Source organism: Solanum lycopersicum, chromosome 8, assembly GCF_036512215.1.
Source record: "Solanum lycopersicum chromosome 8, SLM_r2.1".
NCBI classification, from domain to species: Eukaryota; Viridiplantae; Streptophyta; class Magnoliopsida; order Solanales; family Solanaceae; genus Solanum; species Solanum lycopersicum.
The window spans coordinates 49,111,889-49,135,269 of NC_090807.1; the positions used below are offsets into that span (position 1 = coordinate 49,111,889).

At 32.9% G+C, this 23,381-nt stretch overlaps 1 protein-coding gene across 1 annotated transcript; it reads right to left on the minus strand.

Moving 5' to 3' along the window:
- Positions 1 to 450: 450 nt before the first annotated feature.
- Positions 451 to 4,798, minus strand: LOC138337998 (uncharacterized). Its single transcript, XM_069288447.1, has 4 exons — positions 4,709 to 4,798; positions 1,720 to 1,832; positions 1,092 to 1,191; positions 451 to 969 (listed from the first exon to the last, which is right to left on the minus strand). The coding sequence occupies exons 1-4, from the start codon at positions 4,796 to 4,798 to the stop codon at positions 451 to 453; spliced, it is 822 nt and encodes a 273-aa protein (XP_069144548.1).
- Positions 4,799 to 23,381: the final 18,583 nt, after the last annotated feature.

Genomic DNA, 23,381 nt, shown 5'->3' on the forward strand with positions numbered 1-23,381 from the left:
TACAATCCTCTACAGGGGAATAGAAATTGGCTTGGTGTTGGGATCTAAATTAACACCAAATTCAATCTCAAATTGAGGAGGTATTCACGGTAAATACTCCTGTAAGACATCATGGAATTCATTGACTATTGACACAGAGTCTATGGAAGGAATTTCTTTATCTAAGTCATTGACACTAACTAATTTGTACAAATACCCCTTAGATATCATCTTATTAGCCTTTAAGTGTGCAAAAATTTTTCCGGCTGGACTTGAACCACACTTTTCGCATTCCTTCTCTAACTCATTTGGAAACTAAAACATTACTACCCTTTTTCGACAGTCTATTATGGCATAAAACTTTTGTAGCCAATCCATACCGAATATGATATCAAAATCGAGCATGGTTACTTCCATAAGATCAGCGTGAGTGACTCTATGAAGAATGTGAATTGGACAATTTTTGTAAACTCATTCTGCTCTAATGTAGTCCCCTATGGGAGTACTTACTAAAATTGGCTCATGCAAAATTTCAGGAAACACATCAAATCTACTGGTTATCACGGGAGTAACAAATAATAGAGTAGATCCTAGATATAACAATGCATACATAGGGAATGTAAAGACGTGCAACATACCCTTGACTATATTAGTTGGCTTCTCTTGTTCTTCGATATCTTTTAGCACATAAAATCGCTTCCTCTTTGAAGGTTCAATTGTAGAATTTGCATTTGGACGAGGTTTAGCATTTTCCTTTGTGTTATTTATCACTTGAGGACAATCTCGGACCATGTTTACAATCTTGCAACACCCGAAGTAGGCATTAGTACATAATAAACATTCACCTTCATGAGAACGTTCACATTTAACACGAGGCTTGCATTTTTGCTGGACGTTCAGATCATTGCCTTTTCTGGGGCTAGAATTGTTCACTTTAGCATTCAAATTTCCTGAAGAAGCAGAATTACCTAAATTCTCTTGAACATAGGCCTGTTTTAGACTCCATATGAGACTCTACCCAAGCTAGAACCAGTAAGATCCACACACTTAGGCTTCTTGCTTTCATGAACTCTTCTCTTACGGTAGCTCTCCTCCACTTGTTAAGCATGCACCATAAAACATCCCAGATCCATGTTGTCATGCAACATGGATTCCTGACAATCTTCCACTAGATCATCAGACACTCTAATAACAAACCTGCTCATTTCGTCCCTGCATTTTGCCAATAGAAAAGAATAATACTTTGAAAGTTTAATGAATTTTAAGGAATACTTTTTGACAGACATACCTCCCTGTCTCAGGTTGATGAAGTCTTCCACTTTGTCATCCTTTTGTTCTCTAGGAATGAACCTCTCAAGAAACGTGGTTTTAAGAACATCCCATGTGATGAGAACATCTCGTATTCCTTATCTATTTTCCCACATCCGGTACAAAACTTGTGTCATATCTTTGAGCTGATATGCAGTCAACTTAGACTTTTCCTACTCACCATCTCCCATGGCACATAGTATCTTGTGGACCTCATACAAAAAATCCTGATGATACTCTTCAGTCTTGGATCCTTAAAAAATAGGGGATTCATTCTGGTGAAGTCCCTCAACATGTTAACCATGGTCCCAACATGCGGGGTTTCCCTAGGAGCACCCTCTATTGCGTCATGAGCCGTGGTGGAGTGGCCTGAGTAGTGATGGACTTTGCTATCTACAGAAATGCCTCCCATATTTCACCATCTGTCAATACAGCTGGGTTGACAGGCACTTGATCTGCAACATCTGGGCTTGAGGAAGAACTTGGTTTCCACCAACAACTGCTTCACCAACTCTCCTGCCTATATTTCTCCTCGTATTCAATATCTACACGTAGATATAGGAAGAGAGTTACATTCTTTGATGACACAAGATATCATAATTTCATATAGCACGATAAGGAGTAAAAGAAGGAATATTTCTTATCATCGCCTAGTATCTAAGTCATGATTGTGGAGCGCTTCACAACCATAAGTTGGAAACTATGTAACGTGGTTGTTTTGAGCTTTAGTTCCTAGGTAATTTATCCTCATGCACTAATACAAAGTTTGTCACGACCCGGATTATGGAATTCGAATCATAACCGGAGTCATTGACCTCTCAATGGTCGTAGACAAGTCTCTTCTTGCATTCATCACATTCATATCATTAATTTTAGAGAAAAATTTTTGAAGTACACATAGATTTCATATAGTTATTACATAGTTACATCATATACTAAGCTCAAAGTAAAGAACAACCATCTATCATAGAGAATGAATTGAAAAACGAATATAAATATATCATAATTAAGTTTGCCAAACAGCGCCTTATTACAAAGCTTCAAAATAAACTAAGAAAGAAACACTAGGGACAAAATCCACTAGCTTTCTCTACAACTAGGATAAACTAAAACTGTAGCATCCTCAAAATCTAGATGACTTACCAAATGGTGTGGAGAACACTGATGTCAAAACCGCTGCAATGAATCTTCAATCTGCTCTTTGACCTACACCTATAAAATAGTAAATTGTATAGGTTTAGTACACCATTTCTACTAAGTATGGTTGTATGCACAGATACACATAACGCTATGCATAATCAAGGAAAGCTCATCCTAAACAACATGCCATTTCTGGAAAGTATAATCACTAGACTTTTTTAATTTTTTAGTTTTGAATTTTTAAATAAATATGATAAATTTTAATGCATTTGAAGCACACAACTCATTTTCTATATAATTTCAAGAAATTAGTATCATCAAAATAATTTTATAACAACTCGGGTGAAGATTTGAGATTTTGATCTTATTGAACAAGAGAGCTCCTCTTTGTATACATTAGTTTATTTTTCAATCTTATTCTTCCTGTTTTTGTGTTGTTCAATGATTCCTTTGATCTATGTTTTACTTGCAAGTGCAATAATTCATTGTAGTCCCATACCAACAATTAATCAACTAAGTAATCTGAGGAATAATGAATAATTTACATGTTAATATTATCGGTTCTTGATTTACATGATAATATTAACTTTAAACAACAACAAGTTCATCGATTCATTTGTTATTGATCAATCAAGAAAAATACATGTTAAGAACATCCAGCACCACATACCAACAACATGATCTCTAACCTAGGAACAATGGAGTTCGACGACAATACAGGAACAACCCTAGTTTTCAAGATCTTTGAATCGTTTAAAAGAAATTTCTCTTGGAGATAGGAGTCCAGGAGAGAAAACCATTATTTATGTAGATTGAATATGCGACGATCCCTTGTTGAACGAAAACCTTGAAATCGCCCAAGAAACAATTTAGCATTATACGTTCTTGGTGTTTGTTGCTTATTGCTTTAGCCGTGATTTTCTTCCGAATGGACGTGGTTTCTAGATTTTTTGGAACTTATGTTTAATTCTTTAACAGTAGATCAATTATTTTAATTAATAACTTAATTAGTTAAACATCAAAATTACCTTCCGAAGTTGGCTGACCAAGGTTTAATTTAATTAATTTGATGTATTAATTTATTAAATAATGGACTTAAGGAAATTAGAAAAATACCCAAAAGTCACTAGGACCACAACTAACAATTCTGGACCATACTAGGTTAGGTACTAGGTTGTCTCTTTCTTGTCTTAGCCAAAATCTGGAAATCGCTCTTTGATTTCGATTTTATACTTTTAAATTAATTACTTAAGTTGATAAATTAATTAATTATGTAGCCTAGTGTAATTACTAAAGTATCCCTATATTGTTAGGACCATAACCAACCTTTTGCACCATCCTAGGTTAGGTACTAGGTTGTCTCTTTAACTAGTTTCTAGGTTAGTGTCACCCGGTTAAGTCCTAGGTTGTCGGGTGCCCCAATTAGTTTTTTTTCATTTGTTCCTAGGTTAGTTTGCTATTTAGGGATGTATTTTATGGTCTAGAAATTGTTAGGAATTTAGTCCCGTCAGTGAGTGGTCCCTTGTGCACATTTTTATCCCTAACTACACCAACCAAATTGGGGTAGGGTGGGCCCCTCCTTTGGCCACTTCTTCACATGTCTCCCATATGTTCTTGAACATGGGTAGTTGTACTTTCCTAACTAACTATTATTTATGTTTCATTAGGGAATGTTTACTTATTGTCCCAAGGATCCTCACTATGTCCTTGGGCACTATTTAATGTACATGATCATTTAAATTAATCATGTACCATGGTATCTAGCCTTTACACTTCGATGTTTCATACCTTATATGAGTTGGATGAAATATATTTTTATAGATTAAGGTCTTCATTGCAGTTACAATTCCTAAACAAGCTTATTAATTCTAAGAAAAATTGTTTAACACCCTTTAAGCAAATATTTTCTATATGACCAATATTTTTCTTATTTGGGTATTTTATAGAAATTGGATCAAACTCCTTAACCAATTTTCTATATTATGCCCATATTTATCAATATTGGGCATTGGAATGCCTATGTATCCCCAATATTCATTCTTACAGACTTATTGGGCTCTTCATTAGACATGTAATTATTCTAGAATTTTACAATCCCTCCATTGCTCATATAAAATTTTGGTAACATCTCTCAATTAATAGACGGCTAGCTCAACCTTCTTAATGGAGGACACTCCCATAATTGCAAGATCCTTATAAACTTCCTCCATGAATATATTTGGATCTTTTTCCACATTGGAGCCACAGATTTCGAGAGGATCATTCTCAAGAACTCTCTTACCATAGAAGCATCCATTCCTCTTATAGGTTTTGGTAGATCCACCACCTCTCTATTAGCTTGCTCCATCAAGGCTTGTGCCAATAAGTTCATAGTATCCCTAATGTCACGGACTTTTTTATTCGGACAATGTTCCGTGCGGCACTAGACGGTTTACTCACGACTCTTGCACGTTCTTGCAAACTCTAGTAAGCCTAAAACTCAGATCGCTAAGAATATTGGAAGTAAGACAGAACTTTGGAAGAAGGAACTTCTATTACTTGAAAATAATTGGATGCTTTACAAGTAAAATAATCTACTATTTATACTACTCTAATGCTGCCTAAGAGTTAGTAAATAAACTGTACAAGTTCCTAAGACTATGCCTACAAGACAAGCTTCTAAGTCTTCCAAAAAGGACTCCTAGATGCTCCTAGTCTGCCCCATGATCTCCACAAGCCTCTCAAAGACTTGTAACTCCTATAACAGCCGCCCCACTAACAAGTGTAACAGCTGAAACGGCTGTAACTGCCATAACAGCTGAAACTGCTGCCTCTTCAGCTGCTGCAGGCCCCCTTGGCTGCTGACCTGCGTGGTCAGCCTGCTCCCCTGCGCCTGCTGGCTGTCTCGTTGGGTGGCGTTCGGCCTGAATGGATGGCGGGACGTCACACTAAGCTCGTCAAGAGTAGCATTCCCTATTTAAGGGTCATTAAGAACTTGAGGAAGTACTTGGTGTTTATCCCGAGGAGGTTCTTTGTTTGGAACTTGGGGACGAATCTCTTGCTCCTCTTCACCTCCCTCAACCATTCAAGAATTAGCTCTAGTATTTTCCATAACATGAAAGATCATAGGCAAAAATTAGAATAAAGACATACTAGAGCTAAACCTCTATAGCACGACTAAGAGAAATATGAGATTATTCCTAAGCATCTAATAGCCTCCAATTCATGAAATTTGTCGCGAATCACACCCATGAACAAGACACTACTTTGATTTGGTTTGAGACGTCCTAAGACCATTTGACAACCTTTTGCTTTAACAACAAGTTTGTAATGACACTAGAGCACCTTCAAGCAGTAAAATGATGTATTTGACCTGGAAGAGGTCTATACAAGCCCTTAGAATTCATTACATAACAACAAAGAAAATATGGAAGAATTTAAAACTTTCTTTAAGACATATCTCATAAACAATTTCATAAAAGCATAAGTTTTTCTAGCATTATTGTCTCAAACCATCTATGAGTGAAATGAATAAAATTATTGTGACGCACCCACTTAAGTCTAAAAACAGAATGAAAGACATAAAAGGAACATAAAGGTTTGTCTTCAAATCTATGAGGACTCACCACTTCTTCACTTCTTCAAAATCATTAAAACTCTACCATCCATTAATAATTCAAAGCTTACCCTACATTAGGTTAAAATGTAGGCAATATGCGTTAGTACAAAAGTACTAAGCCCGAATGTAAACATATAATCAGAAGACCATCTCAAATTGTTATTCAACATAAGACCCAAGAATAAGAGAGAATAACATAATCATAACATAACAAGTTAACCGTACAAATATATAAGTTAATACTTCAAACATTTGTCCTTTATACTTAAGTGAACTACTTCACCAGCCACCTCCAAGTAGACTTGTTTAACGCCAAGGTACCATCCCAATATACTACCTTAGCTATGTACCTCTCTTTGGTCATTCCTTGTCATAGTACACCTTCGTTATTAAGACCTAGGTTTTCATGACATAAGAAAACTATAACACTAAGTCACCTCCAAGCACCCTTGTGAAATGTATGTGAGGCGTCCCATAATAAAAAACACATTAAGATCATTTTCATCAAATCTAGGTGCATTATAAGCCTACTTCATATTAACATGGAGATATCAATTTAAGTCATTCATATCATGCAATGCAAATATAGCCACTACCCAAGATAAGCACACTTCATAAGAGGACATTACCAAAGTAGCTTTAAGTCATACTTAAGCCATGTATGAATGATATCCCATTCTATTTATTTTCATCAACTATAGGTGTCAATATGAAAATACATCATATTAACAAAAAATTGTCAACTTACGTAATTCATATCATGGAAGGCAACTATAGCCAATACCCAATCTAGGCAATCTTCATAAGAGTACATTCCATAATCACCTTTAAGTCATGCTTGTTCCATGTATAAATGGCATCTCTTTCTACCATTCTTACTAAGTACTCATTTAGGCTAGCTTTCTCAATGCTAACTACCTTTCAAACTAGTTAATCAAATAATAAAGGACTATCATGCTAGACTTAACTACAATACCAAACATCATATCATGCTATTCAAGCTATCATATGAAGGTTACAAGTATTCCAACCTAGCAACTTTGCAACCACTCAACAAATATGCAATCTATCCATAAGAAAGTACTGATCTTAAACCCTTAATTATCGTTAGGAGAGTTTAATGTCTCAGTCCTAAGCTACCACTAAATGGTCTTAGAATAAACAAGTCAATCTATCATGAAGACAATCTAGTCATAATAATTTACACTATCTCTCAAAGAGTATCGATCCTCCATTCTAGTATACCTTGCCTATACTAATGAAAGCTACCATGAATAAATTCTACCAATGCAAGATCAAGCTAACCATAAGAGATTTTAATTTCTCTATACCAAGCTACCATTAGATCTACCATTCCAAGCGGCCATGATATCTATCATCCCATGTTACCAAGAGATCTACCACCCAAAGCTACCATGAGATCTACCAATTAAAGCTACCGTAGATCTACTATCCCAAGATACGATGAGATCTACCGTACCAATCTAAGAAATTCAACTATCCACCAAGGAATCATAAGACTCAACCTCAATCTAATATATCTTAACAAGCGGGATTCATTTTAGGTCTTTAAGTCAACCTAGAAACCTTCTATGTGAGAGAACATGACTATGGTAGATTAATCATATCTAGAATTATAACAGAAAGAGAACATCCAATCAATATCACCTCAGATTTGATTTTATCTCAAAAGAACTTACAACAATGCTTACAAACCCTATTTTCAATATTAGCTTCATCCTATCGTGATCCATGTCTTATTACAATCTATTCCATGTGTGGAAGAACAAATGAATGAAAAATCTTCACATACCTTTGACCAATGTCTTATAATAATCTTGAAACCTTAGTGAAACTCGACCTAGTTTATGCCTCCTTCACATCTTCTTTGATGGTGATTTTGAGAGAACATGAGGGAAGGCAATGTTTTTATTTTTAAGAGAAAAGTATAAGTGAATAGTCAATTATTTTAATATACTTAAAATACCTAAAATAAAAAAACAAACGTCTTTGACTTAACTGGAGCGTGGGGTAAATTTACTAATTCACCCCTCATTGGCCGAACCCCCGGGAGATTTGCAGGTGGTGTCCCACTACCTATGAACCGTAAATGGTGTAAGGAGGCATTCTAAAACTTCGTTGTTAATTACTTAGTCTCCTCCAATTGGGGGTGTAGATCCTACGACTAATTGTGGATCCACACCCTCAACCTAAGGAGCATCAACGCACCAGCAGACCGTTAATCATGCTCGTCGGTTATTCTACTTTTGAAAGGTTTTTGGCCAACATTTGGGCTTCTTCAAGAAACATTATGGTGGTTCTAAGAGTGTAATAATATTATATGTTTAATAAACATTTCTACATGAGTTTCACCTAAAACAACACATCAAACTCCATGACAACACACTAGAACATCCTAGAACCAAAAAACTAGTTTTCGAACGTCTCTTTACATTTTGGCACTAACACTTCCAAATTAAGTTAGTTGCATTAATTTATATCTACACACTTCATTATAATCCTTTTAAACTTATTTTATCTCATATAGTGATCTATCTTAGGTTATACGATTTACAAGGTGTTTCATTATATTAACAAAATTTTAGCTTACATTTCGGAAAAAGCACAAGTACTTCCTACAGTATGACCGATATGCTAGCGACACACCGTAACTAAACTAAGATCGTATTCACCACCCAAAACACGTTTATTTTTTTAATCTGATACACCTTTTGGCTTACATGACACACTCCATGAACCACATAGTTGAGCTGTGTTGGAGATGTTTGGATGCCACATAAGTGGAAAAGGTGTAAAAAATTACAAAAAATGGGTTCAGGAGGTATTAGGACCTATGTTTAGTTAATGCATGTCTATAATATTTTGGTCATAATCTAGGTAGTACTTGTACCTTATCGCACTAAAAAACCTAGTAGTTTTCTTCTTCTTTCCAATTTTAACAATAATAACTTTATGTATTCTTAGTTATTTTTTTACATTTCATTAAAATTTAATGTACCACAATGGTGAACTATGTCTTGTGAAATGTATATAAAAAGGCTTCAAACATCAAGAGGATTTCATATCTAAAATTTGAGAATATTTTGAGGTAAACTTGAGTTGATCAAGATTAAAGAGTCAATATATACCTCATATATGGTCAATGTATAATTCATATATAGTTAAGTCATATTTAGTTTTTTAAGAGTATGCTAATGTATAGTAAGTGTATAAATCATATATATGTACTATATATTATATAGTCTGTATACTTTAGCGAACTATAGCATATAATCAATAGATTTGTTGAATATTTTTTTAAGTATATAAAAATATCTTTTGTAAACTATTTACTAATTTATTATATATAATTTAAACTTATATTCCTAAAACATAAGGCCATAATTAAACATAAATCTTAAATTAAGTGTCATTTTAGTTATTTTTTAAAAAAGTCTCACATAAGGCAAAGGAATTAACTCAAATCCTACGCACACTCTTCAATTTATTAATGCAAAAAATATTTGATATGGAAAAAGTCCGGAATCGTTTCCTTTTTTGTTAATCTACTTTCCTTCATCAACATTCACTTTTTATTGCAGATTCCTACCTATTGCTGAATTTGATAGATTCCTATAAGTTTCTTTATCATCTACGTTGTTTTTTATTAGTTGAACGTTGCTCTATTTTTTAAAAAGATGAAAATCTAAACTCATTTGAGATGTGGATGAAGTACTGATACTTTTTTCCTGTGAATTGGTTCGCGGGAGGACCTTGTTTTAGTTCTCATTCTGTTTTGAGTTAATAAATGGGGATGAAAAACATGGGTTTTTTTCAGTTTGTTTTATATCCTCAATTCTTTTTTTATGGTGGGGTTAGGGTTCTTTTTTGTGTATTTTTTCAGGAGCAGTGCATTATTTTGCTAATAGATTTTATATTTAAGGGACTTTGGCCATGAAAATTGAGAGATTTAAAAAAAAAGGGATCTTTGCTCCAAATCATTCACAAAAACTCAAAACAATTAACTCCAATTTATATTCAAAACCAAACTCAAATTCATTTTCAATAATGACTATTCACTTTTTAATAGTGAATAATGATTATGTAAAATTGGAGTTGTGTTTGGTTGTAAATATAATTTGGAGTTAATTGCTTTTGAGTTTTTGTGAATGATTTGAAGTGAAAAAAGTTAAAACAACTTTAATTTTATGGCCAATCGTGATTGTTTTTTGGAGTCTTTCTTCTCTGCCACTGATATCAGTCGCAGAGGAAGAAAAAAAGTTAAGTTATACATGAATTTTGAAATGAAGTTATGGAATGAAATTAGATATAAATTTATTTTTTTGTAAAACAAAGGTATGAAATTTGTAGAGAATCATGTAATTATTTGAATGAGTTATACATATTAGTTTTTTGGAAGTTACTTCTACCCTTTTATTTTTTTTAGGAGATCTTTCTTGAGGGGACGAGTATTAGAATGTAAAAATTTGATCGATGTGTTGACTATAACTAGTTGTCAGAATGGATAATGGTGATGTAGAGATGGTTAGTACTAAAAAGAATGGCCCTATTAGTGATATCCTATTGTCCAATGAATCCCTGCTCAAATACAAAAATGGTGTTAAGACGGAAGGCTCGATTGGCATAACCAATGCTGAGGACAAGACAGATGATTAGAGTGATTCAAAGAGAGAGGACTTGAATAATTCTAGAAGTGATACAGAGGGACAACTCAACTCTAAGAGTTAGGCAGCGGCACAAGGAATGTAATAGATAAAGACAAAAATAGTTGCCAACGATAAAAAAGTGCTAAAATATTGAATATGGAGAAGGGAAAGCTTAACGAAATGTTTTGATGGAAAACAAATACACATACTATTGAAGTAGAAACATATGATATGGTAAGTGGGTATTTGAAGGTGACTGACAATTAAGTACATAAACTTGATGAAAAGATATCAATGACGTTCATCAAAATAAGAAAATTATGTATGTGGTCAATTAGAATGGTATACATAATGGTTGATAGACAAGAGGACCATCAAATGAAAACAAATGTTACAACTAATACCAATGATATTGCTAGATTAGATGAGTTTGTAAAAGTGAAAATCGTATTTACTGATTCTTATATAGGAAAAAAACCACAACAAGCTAGTCTAATGTTTCTTATCAACCCTACAACTACAAATGTTGGACAACATAGTTGGGAAGCATCTGAGAATATTTCTGCAATGGTGCATACTCTAATATACCGTTTTTGGACACAAAGGGTATATCAGATTATGTAACATTGCTAAAATATTCTCATATGATTCCCCACTATGTTGTCTAACATTTGTAGTTGAAGGATTGATCGAAAACATTAGACGAAATAGTTTTGCCATTTTTACAACAGAAGCTATAGTAAATTCAATTTTCATGTTTTGAGCTCATCTAATCTAGCACTATCAATCGTAATAGTTGTAGCATTTGTTTTCATTTAATGGTTCTCTCATCTATTAACCTTCATATCATTACCATTCTTATTGACCTGATAGATTATTTTATCATTCTGATGAACTTCATTCATTTTTCCTTGGTCAATCTTTTGTACTTCACCATCAATAAACTTTAAATAGTCACATACCATATATTCCTATCCAGTATCAATAGTATGTGTTTTGTTCTACAACAACACATTTCGTTCAAGTTCCCCTTCTCGATGCTCAAATTTTTTAGCAGTTTATGTGCCAGATAAACCGTTTTTTCATGACTTACTACATTTTAATGTGTCTCTGATTGACTCTTAGAGTTGAGCTGATTCTTTGTTTTAATTTTAATATTCATCAAGTCCACTCCCTTTGAATCACTGTGATCATCCATTTTGTCCTCAAGATTTCTTATACAAAGCCTTTTGTCTTAACACCATTTTTGTAGACCGATGAGTCATAGTTTACTAGGATCACTAGCAAGGACATTCTTTTAGGTATCCACCATATCTACATCACCCATATCCATTTTGAAAACAAGCAACACACAACAAAGCATATGTATCAAAATTCACATTGTAATACTCATCTAGTAAAAAAAGAGCACCCAAAAGAAAAAGGGAAGAGAAGAATTAACTTCCAAAAAACTGATATTCATCACTCTTTCAACTAGTTATATGATTCTCTACAAATTTCATACCTTTATTTCGAATTCCATTTTTCAGAAGAAAGAAACATTGAATATTATTTCATTCTATGACTTCATTTAAAAATTCATGAATATCTTAACTTCTTTTATTTAGTGACAAAGGATGAAAGACTCTCAAAAACAACATGATTCGCCATAAAATTCAACTTTTTAAGTATATTTTTACTCAAAATTAATCATATAAACTCAAAAAAAACTCTAATTTCCAATAATCATTATTCATTTTGAATAATGATTATTTACAATTGGATTTCTGTTGGGTTGTGAATATAAATTGAAGTGAATTGTTTTTGACTTTTTACGAGTGATTTAGAGTGAAACTGGTTTTCAAATTCTCTCAATTTTCATGGGCAATCTACCTTATACATAAAATCTATTAGCGAAAACATGCATTGCTCCACACAAAAAATAATAAACCTTAACTCTAGTTTAATCAAAACAAAATTGAGGACACAAAAACAAGCAGAAAAAACCATGTTTTCCATCCCCATATGTTAACTCTGAATAGAATGACAATAAACGGTCCTCCACATATCAAATGTTTTAGTTTTTTCATAATTTTTTAAAACACATAGCAATGGTTAAAATATAACAAGTAATGTCGATGAGTAAAAAAGGTTATAGGAATCCTTCAAACTCAGCAACTTGCAGGAATCTGCAATCAAAATCGATGGTTAATAAAGAAAGAAACAGTGGTGACCTTAACCAACATATGATGGCTTTTGCTTCTTAAAATATTTTTTGCCACTAAGAAATTGTAGAGGGTGAGCAGGATATAAGTTAATTCCTTTGTCTTTATGTGAGACTTTTTGAGAAATTTACTAAAGTTACACTTAACTTAAGAGAAATGTTTTACTTTGGTCTTCTATTTTAGAATTAGTCTCAATTATATATAATATGAATTAGTAATTAGTTTACAAATAAATATAGTTGTAAACTTAAGGAAACTATTCAAATATACATTGATTATATGATATAATTTTGTAAAAGTCATATAAAGTATTAGAAAAAGACTCAAAAATAATCCTAAACTATCAGACATCGCTCTAATTTTCCATCAAACTATATTGTGGCGTTCAAATACCCTTCCTGCCAAAGTATTGAGTCATACTTACCGTTCTAATTAACAAAAGTATGTTAAGCGCCACGCGGACTCCTCATGGATGCCACATAAGCACCAAAAAATTCCCACTTCCTTGGAGACTAATAATATCCCTAATATCTGATTCTTCCCTCATTTCTCTTAAAATTCAATTTCATCCATTTCCCCTCATTTTAACAGGTAGGGAAAGAAACTATTCACATATTTCTTCACTTTGCGAATAGGTTTTGAAGTTGAATATATGGGTCGGTCTCAAACCGGATCTTCACGGCCGTAGGCTAGTAAATCTTTGTTTTTATTTTAATATGTTTATTAGTTCAAAGTTGTGATTGGATCCATAATGGGTAATGAATTTATGGATTAAAATGGTAAATCTGAGCTATTTCCTGTAGTTTAAACTTATTTTTGACCCTTTTCCGTAAAGTATATACTAACTATATAATATAGCGAACCTATATATAAGTTATACATTGATTATATATTACGATACACTCAAAAAACTAAATAGAGTTAAAACTATATATGAAGTATATGTTGACAATTAAATCTGGATCAACTCGAATTCATCACTAAATAGTCTGATATATTATATATGGAATCATCTCAATGTTTTGAGTCTTTTAATTTATCATTTGCTAAAAATGATTTATGCTTTCAATACATAAAATTGTAATGAAAGGGATAAATAACTAAGAAGAAGCATGAAATTAAAAAAGCGAAGGAGGGGATGAGAAATTAGGAAACGATGTTATTAATGGTTAAACTATAAGGAAGAAGAAGAAGAAGAAGAAGAATTTTAGTAATTTTTAAATTTTATCGAGATAAGGTACAAGTAACTCCTTTATTATAACCGAAATCTCATAGATACACAATAACAAAAATAAGATCCTATTAACCTCCCACCTTGGAGCTGAAGGCATTTTGAACTCCATGAACTCCTCCAAATAAAAACAAATAAAAACACAAGTTGGGCTCAATGGGCTACATGTAATAAGTAGATATCATTGGTCCATTCAAAATATTAACTTATATGCATAAATGAATAGTATAATATCAACTATAGATTTAAGAATGTAATAAACAACAAATAACATGAACAAGTGACAACTGAAGCAAGTATGTAATCAATCATTATATCAACCACACACAAGAGGTCTCATGCCTCCACACCGTAGTTGTTTAGGAAATGGTTTTTTTTAAGATTGAGTACATTTAGTTAATTATATATGTTTTCCTCTTTAATATTAGCATGTCATAACATGACATCTTAATCCAATAATATTGTGTCAGAACGTGACACCCCGATTAAATAATTCCATGTGAGAATATGACACCCTAATCCAATTATACCATGTTGGAATAAGACAACCCCATCTAACAATACAGTGCCGAAATAGGATTCCAATCCAATAATATCATGTAGGAACGCGACACCCCGATCAAAAAATATATTGTTTATTTATCATTTATTATCACCACTTTTAACTTCCTTAACACTATTTCCTACAGCCTTCTTTATTCAAGGCATTACATAGATAGATAGGGTTCAAGATTAGAAATTTTACCGTCTCAGGATTTCATACCATTCACAAAGAACACATAGAATATCAAAATCACAAAACCATGTCACACAATCACACAACCATTTAAATAGAGAAATTCATAATATAACTCAATGCATAACTATTGTATCTATCCAAAAGAACAAACCATAACCTACCTCCATTGAAGAACCAACATCCATTAAAGTACTTCTCCAATATTTTTCCTTTCCTCAATGCCTCCGATACATTCCAATATATCAAGTATATGTTCATAAGTTTTAAGTCAATAAGTCTATAAACATTCATATTATTCTATTTATAGCTCTATAAAATATGTGGTGAATTCTTTTTGGGATCTTAGAGAAATTAGTTTGAGTAACTTTCTTAATAAAATTATTTCTCAACTTATTCATGAAAGATTGGAAGGCTTTATCCCAATATTGATTGCCTGAATCAATTTGGGTTCTTTAGGGTTAAAATATCATTGAAGTTGTTCTTTTAGCTAAATAATTTGTTTGTGATATTGGGTTCAACGGTAAACTAGATAATGCTGTTATTAAGCAGGATATGGACAAAGCTTATGATGAGTTGACTACAATATCTTGATTAAAGTTCTTAGAAGGTTGGATATTAATTCAAATTTGACTTATATGATTAGTACTAATAATTGGTACTTAGTACTCATTAATGGTAAACTACATGGATTTTTTAATTCCACCTTATTCTTCCAGGGAATTAAGAAAGGGGACCCCCTATCTCCTGCTCTTTCTATTCTAACTGGGAGGATTTTATCTCTATCTCTTAATAAGTTGTTTGAAATATCTGATTTTGTGTGTTTTGGATTGCTTAAGTAAAGTGAACAATTGAATCTTCTGGCATATGCGGATGATACAATTATCTTTGCAGCAACAGACATAAGATCTATACTGTTGATTATGAAAATCGCAACACTATATGAACATCAATCTAGTAAACTTATTTATAAAAACAAAAGTTCGTATTATGTGTTCAGCAAAGCTGCACGGACTTATTTTTCAGGTTATGAAAGAAGTTTCAAATTTATCTAAAGGAAAGATTAATTTTATTTGTTTGGGTTATCCCATTAGGCATGGTCTGAAAAGAAGGTTATTTTTTCACAATTTATCAAATAAATTCAGAATAAAATCCAACGGAAAGAGAATATTCTTTCTTTATAGGAGAATGATTGTGATAAATCATATGTTGCAAAGTATGCCTATTGACCTTTTATATGCTATTAGCCCTCTGAAATATGTTACTTATTATATTCATAGGATTTTTTCTAAATTCTTATGGACTTTTAAAGAGGAGGGCTAAGACACTCACTATATTGCATCTCTGTTTCAAAGAATGAGGGAGGTTTGGGGTTTATATCTTTATTTTATGTATCCAAATCTCTTTTCGCGAAACTCTTGTAGAAGCTTAACACTTGCAATTCTTTATAGGCTATTCATGTGGAACAAATATTGTGAGAGACATAGACCTCATGTATTTAAATAGAATGGAGGTTCACAGGTATGGAAGGATATGCTTTAAGCTAGAAACTTTTTTATTTAGAAATTTTAGTGGGAACGGAGAGAATGGCATGCTAGTGTTTGGTTTAATAATTTGACACAATTGGGATCCCTCAAGTATGTCGTACCTATCTCACATGATTCATGTTAAGTCAATTTTTAAAATATACAATACTCAATGATAGAATAACGAGGTGATAACTACTATATTCAATGAGGAGGCTTGTAGGCACATTAAAAATGTTCTGGGAGATATGCATTTTGCATAGGGTAGAGTTAAGCCTTTAAGATGCCTAGTGATACTTGGATATTTCAAATTTGGTCTGCTAGGGAGCTGTGCATGATCAGAAAAAAACCTATAGACATAATCCTTAAAATTTGGGAAAAATACATATATTTTAAGTTGTCTTTCCTTTTCTTGAGAATGTTGTTTAGAAGAATTCCTATAGGAGAGGTTTTGATTAGAAGTGGCGTAATTGATTCTATGGAGTGTTAGTTGTAGTAATGATAAAATACAATAATCTTGTATGCATTTGTTTATTCTGTAATTTGATTTATATCAAGTATGTATTTTTTTTATTGAAACTGCAGGTTTTAATTTTCCAATGGTTCAGCTAAGCAAGTTCTGGAGGTTTAATGGAATGTTGACTGCTCTACCTAACAAACCAGTTCTAAAAGCAATTCATGCATTTATAAAATGGATCATATTGAAAAGAAGAAACTTGATCACGCATCGGGGAAAATGAGTAAGAATGCTTTGGTAGTTGATATTAAAAGAAACATATATTTATTTGTTAAATCTAGGTATCCTTGGTTAAAAAGATGCCTAAGACTTAACCCCTAATTGTTAAGTTTTTAGAGGGGTATTCACCACTAATCAATCGCAATGTTGTTAGATGGATTCATCCTCCTAGTGGAACTAATAAAATCAACACTGATGGGTCTGGGATTGATCTTTTGCCTTTTTTAAAGAAATTAAGAAGGTGATATCCTTAATAATGAGACAAGGGTATTAAAACATGTTTTAGTTATTGAGTCTTAAATAAAATATATCAAAAATGGGCCTATATTATTGTTTGCATAATAATAAAGTTTCACTAATCATTGGACGGACTCTATATTGTCTCAATGAGTATTAAATAGAAGTTGTGAGGTTCCATGGTTTATAGCTTCAAATATTAGGTACATAAAAAGTCAGATGAATAATAAGGAGGTGGAGATATGGCATACATTAAGGGAAGGAAATTCTATAGGCAGCAATTTCACAATTTGCAGTAGATTCTGTAATGGGCTAAAGCAATTGTGAAATTAGAAAAATGAAAAAGGTTCTAATTTGAAGATAATTAAAGTTCAAAACAAGGATTACATGCTAAAATTAGTAGAAATAGAGTAACTTAAATGTATCAACAAAAAGAAATTGGGTAAAAGAATTAGATGATATGCAAGCACTGTAACAGAGAAATATATTGTAGACTGTGAAATAAAACCTATTTTTGTTATCTTGAGCAGTGCTATCAAATCCTTTAGTGTTTTAACATGTTGTGATGATATATCGGAGGTGAGAACAAAAGAAAACTAAATATCAATATAAGGGGTAGAAGACTTATCTGATTAAGCATGATTCAGCTTGAATGAAGTTTAGGAAAGATCCCGAGACCATAAATTTAAGGCCATTTTAAAGGACAATGAACTGAAATTTTCTAGATTATCTAGTCTCTCTACTGAAATTTAGATCTATGCCACTCCAATTGAAGAAGTCTTCATTCGTTCGAATCATAGCGTTAGTGAGAAATTTTGTCGATAAAATTATTTAACACAAATCTGTGTCTTGTAGATTGTAGTTTGTGCAAAGGAGTTGAGAGGTAAATAGAGATCTACAAGTTGGATTTTCATCCAAGAAGATGTGGCAATTTGGGAAAGAGATCGGAGCAAATGACAAGGAATTCTTCCTTTTTAAGCTTTCCATTTTTGTTTTGTTTATTTTTCTCGTTGAATGCAGACTACTTTTGATATGTTCTTGATACTTTTATTTTATTTGATTTAAGAATGAGTAAATTTTTAAACTAGTTTAAATTAATTATATAATGACTAATAGAAAAACACCACATCATTAATTTATTTATTTATTGAATTTAAACTAAGGGTTGTTAAAAAAAAGGGCAATATAGGACCTAATGGTAGATGATAAGGGAATTTTAGAGCCTATAGGTAAAGGAAGATAATTTCGTCCAATTTACAAAAGTTTAAGGGTATTTTAGGTCCTTTTCGTAGAAAAATTTTTATGAAATGACAATTTTGTTATTTCCGTGTAATGACCCGAGAGCACCCCAAGTCGTAACATATTGTGTTCTACCTCAAAGAGGTCTTATACAAGACCTTAGCAATCAGTACATAAGAGCATAGAAAATATGGAACTAAGACTTTCTTTGAGACATATCTTGAAAAGTAAATCGTAAAAGCAGAAGTCTTTCTAGCATTGCAGTCGCAAACCATCTATGAATGACATGAGTAAAATTCTTGAGATGTATCCCACATAAAATCTAAAATCATAATGAAAGACAGAAAAGAACATTAAGGTTTGTCCTCAAAGAAATGAGGACTCACCCCTTTTTTAAAGTCCTTTAAACTCTACCCTCCAATAGCAACTCAAAGCCCCAACCTTACATTTGGTTAGAATGTAGGCAACATGCGTTAGTACATAAGTACTAAGAACGAAAATTAATATATCATTGTAAGAGAATCTAAAATGGTTAGTGAACATAAGACATAATCATAAGAGAAAATAACGTATTCATAACACAAAAAGTTAACATAAGGCAAATATAAGTTCATACTTCAAACATTAGTCCTTGATAGTCAAGTGAACAACTTTACAAGCCGCCTCCTAGTATACTTGTGCAATGCGAAGTTAAATCCCAAAATACTACCTAAGTTAAGTACTTCTCTTTGGTAATTCTTTGTCATTGTCCACCTTCATAATTAATACCTAGGTTTTCATGACATAAGAGCATTATACCCCTATGTCACCTCCAAGCACTCTTGTGCAATGTATGTGAGGCATCCCATAATACGACACACACTAATAATGTGTTGCATTCATCTACTCATTTTTATCAAAATCATGGTCTCATTATAAACCAACATCATATAATCAAGGAGCTATAAACGTAAGTCATTCATATCATGGAGGGTAATTATACGCACTACTCGAGCTAGGCACACTTCATAAGAGGACACCTAATAACTAGCTTCAAGTCATATTGGTGCATTGTATGAATAACATCCCATTGTACCATTTACACTAAGTACTCATTTAGGCTAGCTTACTCAATGCTATCTTTAATACTATTTCATCAACGAATAATACACTATCATGACAGACCTACCTACTTTGCAAAACATCATATAATGCATTCTAAGATATCATAGAAAGGTTATAGATATACCAACCTAGCCACCATACAACAACTCATAAAGATGAAAGTTATCCATAAGGGAATGAAAATCCTCAACCCTAAGCTATCCTTCTGAGTGTTTAATGTCTTCATCCTAATCTACCATGAAATGGTCTTGGCCTTACCTAGGCAAGCTATCATGAAGGAATTCTAATCATGCTATTTCAAGCTACCGATATGAGAGTATTAATACTCCATACTAGGCTACCTTGCCTATACTAATGTGAGATGTCATAAAATCATTTTGCCAATGCGAGATCAAGCTAACCATAAGAGACCTTAATTCCCCCATCTCAAGCTATCATGATATATACCATCACAAGCTACCATGAGATCTACCATCTCAAGCTACCGTGAGACCTATCATCACAATATAAATGCAACTCTCCATAAAGGAATCATAAGAATCAACCTTAAGATGTTCTATCTAAACAAACATGATTAATTTTAGGCCCCCTTAAGTCCACCTAGAATTGTTCTACGTGAGAAAACTTTGCTATCCTTTCCTATTCATGCCTAGGTGTATAAGAGAAAGAGAATACCCAATAAAGATCACCTTATATTTGGATTTACACCCAAAGACCTAAAATAATAGGTACAAACCCTATTTTAAATACTAGCTTCTATCTATCATGATCCATGTCTAATTACAAGCTATTCTATCACTTTGATCATTAAAAGGTAATCGTACTCATACTTGATCATATAGGTTCAATTTTAACTTATCAAGTTAATATCCTTCCTATTAAATTAATCCTAGTTCAATTCATATTTAGAAGATCCTAAATATGATCAATTTTTATTCAAGATAATTACATTAAGAAGATTAATTCAGGACCTTTAACCATGCCTCTAATGGCCTAAACCCACAATGATCACCTTCATCATCTTAGATTAGGGTTCATCAAGGTATTCACATTAAAACATCATTTAATCATCATATAAAAATAATTCAAACATAAGTGAATGATATCCACTAGATTGGAGTCTCAATCAAGCCTAACCCACAATGTAATCACAACCCTAGATAGATTGGGTTAATTTGGATTCACCATTGGGGGATATTAATGGGGGATCCATGTGTTAAAGAACCCACGGATAAAGGAGATTCACATACCGTTGTTAAATTCCTTATACTAATCGTTAAACCTTGGTGAAACTGTACCTAGTCTCTTCCTCTATCTTCCTTTTTTCTGTAATGGTGATCTTAAGAGAATTTTCGGGAGGGGAGGGTTTTTATTTTAAAGAGTGAAGTATAAAAACCTAATTAATTATTTTAATATGTTAAAAAACCTCATACGCTAAAAATATTTGTCCATGACTTAGTTGGAATGTAGGGTGAATTTACAAATTCATCCCTCACTTAGACGAACCCCTAGCAGAATTGAAGGTAGTGTCCCAGGACCACAACCTACAGAGCGTAGGTGGTGTGACGGCGCAATTTGCATCTAAGTGGTTCATGAATCAGACTCCTCCAATTGGGGTCTATCCCACAAGTAAGTGTGAATCCACGACCTCCACCTACTGTGTGTCAAACCACCAACGGAGCATCAATCAAAGTCGTTGGTCATGTTGTTTTTTACAACGTTTTGGGCAACGTTTCGGTTCTCTTCAATGACCCATACAGTGGTCCTTAGGTAGTATTACAAAAAAGTTTTACCCCTAACCTCGATGTTGTAAGAGTGATAAATATTTATACATGAGATGGACCTAAAAACAAATATCAAACTCCATGACAACACATTATAATATCCTAGCACCAAAAGACTAGTTTCCATACGTCACAGACATATCTTGACGTTTAGGCACTAACACTTCAAAACTAAGTTAATTGCATTAGTTTAGGCCTAAAAACTATATTTTAACCCATTTTTAAGTTATTATACTTTATTTAAGCCTCTATCTTAAGTCATGCAATTTTTTAGTTTTTGAATACTTCCCGCCTTGGGATTATTCATCCCTGAATGACACATTAAAACTTTCATAAAGAATCACCATGAATCAAGACTAGTATCCCATCATGTATGCATTATTTCTCAATGCACACAACCAACAAAGGAAACTTTAAGTCAAAGCTTGACATAATCAATGAAACTCAAAAGTCATGAAAGAAACGTATTACTCATTTCTTGGGAGAAACTAACATCTCTAGCTCTAAAATGCTCAACATAGACTCATTAGGTCTAAAATGCATATTGACTTAAGATGCTACAACAAGATCCAACAAAAGGCAAATGCATCAATTCTAACAAGGCCTACACACATTAACAAACACAATCATCACAAGGAAAACATCGAGTCCATTATACCAAGTCATAAAACAAGAAATCTTGTATTTTTTCTAAAATCATAAAAGAAGCACATACTGGATATTTACATGAGGATACCACTCTTGATCATGCTTGGATTGGAAAGCATAGAACATATTCATATTTTTAGGTTCCATATCATCATCACTAGAGGAAACTTGCTTACCTTCTCTTATATTAGCCATTGCCTTAAGGAAATCTTACTTCATGTGGCCAAACTCACCACATCCGTAACAACCATCTCTACCGGCCAAATACCCACATTCATCTTATTACCACTCCTAGAACAAGTAGTCCATAGGGACTCACTACATATGTCTAGCGATCTAGGGTTAGACACCCTCTCATCATTATACTTAGTTGTATTAGAATAGAATTATTAAGAAACTTTTGATCGATTCATAGAATGACCTTGTCCATCCGGGCCATCATGAATAGACTTATACCCTTTCAACCTTGATCTATTCTTTTATCTAACTTTAAATTAATGAGTATTGACTCCTATATTTGTTGGTCAATCACCATGATAAAAGGGATATCCATATCATCAACAAGAATTACCATACGACATTCTTCTTCTACAAAATCGGATACTCCCATCATAAATATATTCGTCAAATTCGTAGGATTGGCTACCTGTAATTACCCGAGAGAATACCTTAAAATTTATTGCATTTTCAGGTCCCCATATGACATTCTCAACTTCATAGAGGTCTAAGACAAAAATATTTGTATTCATTCACTACATAAAACATAAAAAATAGCGGAAAATTTAAAACTTTTCATAGCACATCATATGTTAGAATATGCCTTCATATGTATGTAAAATCATAATAACATAGTCTAGACACTAAGTCTCTTTACCATCTTAAGACACAACTCAATAGAATAGGGATACCACCCTTAACAACAAAAAATATAAGTCTATGCTATTACATAAACTTATGGAAACATCTTGACATAACCGTCATGAATCATAAGGGTTTCATTACTTTAAGTTGGGAAACATCTATCCAAGCTCGTCCCTCTTAGAAACATCCTCTAGCCATCACAACCTAAGTTTGTGTAAAATGATGATTAAGAATGGTACTAGTACAAGAATGCACTAAGTATGGCAACTATGCAAAACATGTATTGAAAGAGGACATTTCGTTAGAAATCATGCATCAGGTCTTTATAGTAAAACATCATGGACATTCGTACAACTAGTACAATATAGTTCACATACTTCGCA